General features: G+C 46.4%; 1 protein-coding gene across 1 annotated transcript in view; it reads right to left on the bottom strand.

The window, feature by feature from the left end:
* Window positions 1-7,500, bottom strand: part of LOC135113005 (DISP complex protein LRCH3-like) — a 93,243-nt gene that overhangs the window by 12,320 nt on the left and 73,423 nt on the right. The window contains 3 exon segments of the mRNA XM_064027924.1: window positions 57-503; window positions 3,735-3,858; window positions 5,105-5,303. Of these exon segments, the coding sequence (XP_063883994.1) occupies window positions 57-503; window positions 3,735-3,858; window positions 5,105-5,303 (770 nt within the window).

Raw genomic sequence — 7,500 nt, 5'->3', positions numbered from 1 at the left:
TCTCTCTCTCTCTCTCTCTCTCTCTCCCTCTCTCTCTCTCTCTCTCTGCTCCTCACATTTCTAAGGTTCTCCACCAGTTGCTTCTCATGTTGTTGTTTCTCCAGTTCTCTCCTGTAGGTGAAACTGAGGTGGGCAGCATCAGGGTCAAACGGTCTCCCTCCCCCACTCCTCTTCCGGGTCTTGACAGTGGTGGTGGCGGTGGTGGTGGTGGGGGCGGCATTGGTCTTCGCTGTGGTGGGGGCACTCCCTCCCCCACCCCCCCTGGAGCCATGGTGGGGGGACGAGTGGTAAAGGTTGTTGGAGTATGGACTAGACGAGTAGTGTGGTGGGTGTGAGGTGGTGGTGGCGGCTGTGGTGGGGTGCTGTGATGTGGTGGTGTGGTGGAGGGAGGTGGTGATGGATGGGGGTGCTCCAGGAGGGAAGGAGGGGGCACTGTCGCCAGAATCGAAGCTTGCGTTGGGGGAGTTTGGAGATGATGACCCTTTGCTTGGACTAACACGGGACTGCAAGGGAAGTGAGAGCGTCTCAGGACCAAAGAGTAGTGATGCAGTCAAGAGGTACAGATGGAACACACAGGACAGGTAGAGTGTTTGTGGTAAGGATGGAGAGTGTAGGTACTGTGATGAGACAAAGGCACCACACACACAGGATAGGTAGTGATGTTGCCCCAGACTGAAGAGTGGGGTGCTGTGAGGTGCTGTGGGGTGTGTGGAAGGTCTGCAGTAAGGTGACAAGCTGGGTGTGTGCTGTGAAATGCTGTGGGGTGTCTGGAAGGCCTGCAGTAAGGTGACAAGCTGGGTGAGTGCTGTGAGGTGCTGTGGGGTGTGTGGAAGGCCTGCAGTGAGGTGACAAGCTGGGTGTGTGCTGTGGTTTGTTAGTATCTAGTACTACAACACTTCCTCCACCTGGTGCACTAACGCTATGGTCGCTACAATTATCAGGTGACGTACACAAGCAGTCTGGTTCTCTCTCTCTTCAGGACTTCCAGTGGGACTAATTTTTTCCATGAGTCAATTCACTGTCATGCAACATCCCGGCAGACACAGGTTTGGTGTTTTGAGTTTTGTGTGGACTGATAACAGTTTATGCATTGCAGTCAACAGTTGATCATGCATTATCCTGGTGAAAATCACTTTTATATTATAAGTGAGAATCGTTAACTTTTAAGGGACTTTGAATAAACTGTAGTTTTGCTTCTTGAGTCAGCGATTAATCATGCATCACTCCCCTCTTTAAAAAAAAAATCATCAAAAAAACAAAACAAAAAGGAATACAGTTAAGATCAGAGGAATCTCGTGGGAAGTTTAAAATACTATACAATTACTGTCAAATTTTGAGGGTTTACATCTAGTACACTTTAATTCTTCTCTCAGTCAGCTATTCACCATGCACCATAGTCATCATAGTTATCATCATTCAGGTCAGTCATAGGAAGACCACCTAGCAATAATGAGACTGCCATGAACTGCCTGCATACACCGCCGTCAGCATGCACTAACCCTACTTTAGATGCCACGTTTCTCAGCGTGCCACAGTGATAGACATCTCACATGCCTCACTTAACATCTTCACACCTGCACCAACACAACGTAGCCACACCTGCAGCTTGCGACACTTGTAACACTTCCCTTACGCATGTGTACCTCACCTTAAACCTCATACACTTGGGTAAACATGATGGAGCCAGAGTAACACTCCCCAGACTCAGATAAATGGAAGCAAGAGGCATTGGACACAAGACAGGATGGACGCCAAACATGAACCCAGCCAGTGTAATGAACAACAGAGGACAAGACAATCGCCTGGACACCTAAACACTGAAATGGAGAGAAGCAGGACATGACACAAAACAGGATGGACACCAAAGGAACCCAGCCAGTGACATAAACAACATAGGACACCCATGGAAGTGAGAGAGGCAGGACACTGGACACAACACACAAGATGGACACCCAGTCAGTGAAAAGACAAAATAATCAGGACAACAAAAGCCCGAGAAACCCAAGACTGGTACAGCAGCTGTAGATAATGTTGAGGATTGATTGTGATAGCGAAGGCATACACACAGAGGTGGGCACACAAAACACACATGGGGTACAGAGCATAGCAGATGGAAGGCTCACTCAAGATACACTCACTCAAGACAAACTCATATTCTACGAGTCTCAAGTATCCCAAGGCTGTGTTATTTCAGACACCTTGTGAGAGTGTACTGGTGCATTGTGATTTATTTATACACACACACACACACACACACACAAGTCGGCACACAACATAGGAGATGGGAGGAAATACATCAAGACTTATATCAAACTTTTCAATTTCTGTCTATTCCATGGAATTTAAATGTCACAATGCTATGTAATTTCAGACATTTTGAACTTGGACATCTTGTAAAATCACAGATGCATTGTGATTTGTTTGGTGCATAAATTTTCAAAGCGACAAGCTAAACATTTCTATCCTTTCTTCAAATTTACATGTACCGATTCACAGCCATAATAGTCAGCCGTACCTGAACAGAACACTGTAAACCTGCATAAAAAGCGAGTGTATAACCATTCCCAGATTCAAGATTTTCCATCCACACCCAACACTCATCCCTTCACTCACAGCAGCAAGCCATCATCACTTTTAGGTGAGTTAGTAACATTCTAAAGACTGCTTCTAGACAAGACTCATTCACTACTAGACTATTCCTTAAATACATACACCTCATTCCATTAACATGTACATATTCCCAAGAATGGACTCTTCAAAGAATCTTGTCTCTGCACTTAACACACCCCAAAGAAGCTTACATTTTAGAGCTTAAGGTGGCCACATGATACCCAAGAACTTATGCCTCTAAACTTAGAATATCCCAAGAAACCTTAACTTTACTTTAAGACACCAAGAACAGCTAAGAACTACCTGAAAAAAGTTTACCGTTTACTTTAAGATATCCCAGAACAGCCAACAACTATGTCTAGACTTAAAAGGTGCCTTGAGAAAGCTTAAGTTTACTTTAAGATACTGTACCCATGAGCAGCCAAAAATTAATGTCTTTGCACTTAACAAATACCCCAAGAAAATTTACTGTTACATTAGGACTCCCAAGAACACCAAAGACCAAGCAGGAACTGATGTTTTAGGCTGAACAGAAAGAAAGTTTATCACGTACTTGAAGAGGCCCCCATGACACCCAGAATCTGTCTCTATTAACACACCTCCAAGAAGCTTAACCTTTACAGAGCTTTAAGAGATCCATAACTATCAAAGACCAAAGCCCATAGAACAATTACCCCAAAAAAGCTTACTGTTTACTTTGAGGCTCCGTGACAGCCAGGACCTAATGTCTTTACACTTAACAGGTACCCAAGGGGAAGCTTATCTTGTACAGAACAGAGGCCCCAAGACAGCCAGGCACCACACCCAGGCCTCAAATCCCCTCCATCCCACAGAGGCAAGGAAGGGGACCTGGGCAGCTAAGAGACAAACAACCCCCGACAGGACGCCAGCAGCAAGTGGTGAGGAGGGAAGGCACGTCCTCCGCCAGACCACCACTACATTTTACTGAGGCAAGGAAGGGGCCAGGACAGCGGGGAGACAGACAATCCCGAGGGACACAGCAATAGCAGGTGGAGTGGAAGGATCGAAGGAACAGTGCCCTTCTCCAGCCCGTGTGTTCATAGTCCGCAAGGCACCCAGGTAAACCCTCTATCTTAATGAGCTAGACCACACACGCAACACACCTTGATGTACGACAAGACCGCCTCCTTTTGCAGGGCCTTCACATCGGCCCTCGTCATGTCCTCCCGTGTGAGGTCTTGCAGACGGGGCGGTTGGCTACACAACCTCCTGAGAATACCCGTCAAGCTGTAAGCACATCACCCCTACTCAGCTCTCAGGGTGAGGGGTGGAGGTGGTGGGGGTGGCAGTGTGTAAAGGGAAGGAGGGGAAGGATAACTCTCTCTCTCTCTCTCTCTCTCTCTCTCTCTCTCTCTCTCTCTCTCTCTCTCTCTCTCTCTCTCTCTCTCTCTCTCTCTCTCTGGACTGTATTCTGAAACACTTCTGTGCTACACCTCCACTACTTTCAAAAGGCTCTACTTGAAGTTGCACAGGTTTTTAAGGATGTTTTAAACTGTTTTAGTGACAAATTAACAAGATTTCTGCACTATAAACAGCTGCAACACTCTTGAAAACCTAGCTAATCATCTCTGTGGCCTTGGAAAATAATTGTGGTGAGAGCAAAGCGTTCCTCACATACACACACACACATACAGGTTATTACAGATACATCACACTACTTGAGTACAGTATTACATCCACTACAGCTACTGATTTGTGCTCTGGGGTGGCTGGATGGGCTGGGTGGGGGGGAGGTCTGTCATTCACTACACAGCTACACAGTTAGGGCAGTGAGTGCATTGTGGGAGGTGAACTGCTAAACTACCACTACCACCTACTCTGCAGCTCCTCCACCACTCTCCAACACTGCTACACACATACACACACACACACACACACACACACACACACACACACACACACACACACACACACAGCATTTCCCTATCACCATGCACTCCCTCAATACATCCCTGCCATCTCTAAGGAGGAGGGATCTCACAGCCTCTCTCACATTAACACTCCTCTCTTCAGCACTGCTCTACTGGATTCCTGCCTTCTGTTCCTCTTTCAGTTCCTACTCCACTTATTTATTATTACACCAGTAGGAGACACACTCAAGTCTCACCATAAGCTCAGGTTAGATGACAGGAGCGAGCAGGAGGCAAGGTAGGAAAGAAAGGAATAATAGCTAGAGAACAAGAAATAGAATCATGTAGAGGATGGAGAAGGCAAAGGAGTAAGAAGGGGAGAAAAAAATGACTTGAGAGGATGAGGAGAAACAGAATTTTGTTTGAGGAGAAAGCCAACTTACACACACACACACACACACACACACACACACACACACACACACACACACACACACACACACACACACAGACATAGAAAATGGCTAGATGAGGAAAAGCAGAATTAGGTAAAGGATGGAGGAGGAAGCTATCTCTCACACACACACACACACACATACAAACATACACACACAACTACATACACCATTGCAAGATTTGGCCGCTCCGATAGGGCCAGGCCGCGACGGGTGCTGGCCAAGGTGGTCTGTGCGAGTGGCCAGACTCTCGGCCGACCTGTGGGTGCCGTTCTCTGCTGCTGGCGCCGTGCCATCACTGCCTTGCCGGCGGTAAATGTTGTTGCTCTCCAGCGCGCGTCTCTGCAGCTTGGCCTCCACATACTCTCTGCAGGGCATCAGGGGAGGTGTGAGGTTCAGAATGCACTGGTTGTTTAGTACTGAGGCTGGCTTAAGTATCTTTCCCTCTCTTATACAAATACAAATCACTAACTTCAAAATACTCCTGTCCCTAGCACACATATGTACTGTCACACTATGTCCTGTGGCTGGTTATGCTAGGTAGTGCTGATGAGGTTTGCTTACACATCTCTCCCCCACCCCTATATATGTGGCTGGTTGGTTAGGCTAGATAGTGCTGATGAGACTTGCTTACAGATTGCTCCCTCTCCTACACAATACACCACCCACTAACTTGAAGTGTTCCTGTGCCTGCCACACACCTGTACCATCACACTATGTCCAGTATTTGTGTGTACTGAGTTCATACAGTGAATACTGACCTGACAGCAAAGTAACATTATTGAATCTGTAAATGCAGGTCTGGTCATGAGGAGGAAACGGGAAAGATGTGAAATAGTAAAGGAAATTCTTCTATCACAGTTGGCAATAAACAGGAGAGACAAAACAGTGAAAAGGAATAGAAGACTGAGGGGAATGGAGTGCACAGTGTATATACAGAAGTAAATGGAAAATCTTCTCTCCCATCCACCCTTGAGAGTCACAGGTACGTACAGTGATTACAGCGCAGGTCAAGTGATGCTGTGAGTTAAATGTAACGTGACAAACTGAAACATTACAGAAAGCACAGATCAATATCACCACTACACAATCTCTTGACACCAGAAACCACAACACTAAAACACCTTAACAGCCCCTCAGTGTGTTGTGAAGGCAGTGCCATGCCACAAACCCACACCACACACCCCAGACCCACATCACACAGGGAAGGCTGATGTGTGGCTTGACCTGGCTACACCTAACCACAAATGACCTACAAGTGTCACCTCATAACACAATAATCTAGATGAATTTTTTACTTTTATTTTATATGAGGGGCTACAAAAAGAACAGAAAAAAGGGTCCAATGAAGGTGTAAGTTGATAAAGAGTAGAGCCAAAGGGTTGTCTAAAATAAGAGAAGTGTGTTGAAGCCTCTCTCTTATTGATCTTATGTACTCCTCAACACTTCACTCCCTTTACTCTCCCTTATCTAAACACTCCCTTCTCCAACCTGCCTCTCCCAGCACCACCACATGAGTACTCCTTCACCTTACCTTACCCAAACACCCCTCACTCCTCCACTCCCTCCTCCCCTAACACCACATCAGTAACTCCACTCAATCCTTCCATAAACCAAGTCTCTCCAGCCAATCCTTCCTCCTCTTCTAACACCTCCCCATCAATACTCCACTCAATCCTTCCATATATCAAGTTTCTCCAGCCAATCCTTCCTCCTTTTCTGACACTTCCACATCAGTAGTCCACCTTACCCAAGCACTCGTACCCACTTCTCCAATCCCTCCTTTTTTACTCCACCATGTCCTTCCACCTACTGAGTGTTCTCTAAAGTCAATCCCAACAGATAATCTTTAAGTTTCAAAAATAAAAGTAGTAATAAACTTCATACATCACTACAAGCTGACTAGGGGTAATGTGTAAGCCAAATGCTGTACAGGTGTGATGACTGCCCTGGCATATGCTCTGGCAGGTACTGGGGTGTGGTTGTTCTGTCTCTGCCACTCTGCACGTGTCACCCCCACCTCTCCCTTCTCCCTGCCTCGCAACAAGCAGTCTGCCCTCCACCAATCATCTACAAGCCAGCGGGAACAGTAGGCTGGCTCTCTGGCTCTGGCTCTCTCTCTCTTACTCACTCACTCAGACAGATACACACACACACACACACACACACACACACACACACACACATACACACACACACACACACACACACACACACACACACACACACAACAGCAAGTAGCAGCATAGTTAAGCCCAAAATAGCAACGAAAAGGCTGATAAAAGTGGATAGGTTAGGAAGCAACAGCACACACACACACACACACACACACACACACACACACACACACACACACACACACACACACACATGTACATACATACACGCACACACAGATGTCTTACCGCTGAAAGTCCAGAGAATCCTATCAAACTTAAAATAAAGAAAATTAAGACAAATAAACAAATCAATTCACTTTTTTTTCCTTCCTTCCCAGCAGTGACGGTGAAAGCGAACACACACGCACAGGCGCACAAACACCTAGCCAATGGTGCACAAAGAGG

This window comes from Scylla paramamosain, chromosome 25 (assembly GCF_035594125.1).
Source record: "Scylla paramamosain isolate STU-SP2022 chromosome 25, ASM3559412v1, whole genome shotgun sequence".
Taxonomy (NCBI): Eukaryota; Metazoa; Arthropoda; class Malacostraca; order Decapoda; family Portunidae; genus Scylla; species Scylla paramamosain.
Note: the sequence above shows the minus strand (reverse complement) of the source record. Positions and strands in the feature narration are given on the sequence as shown.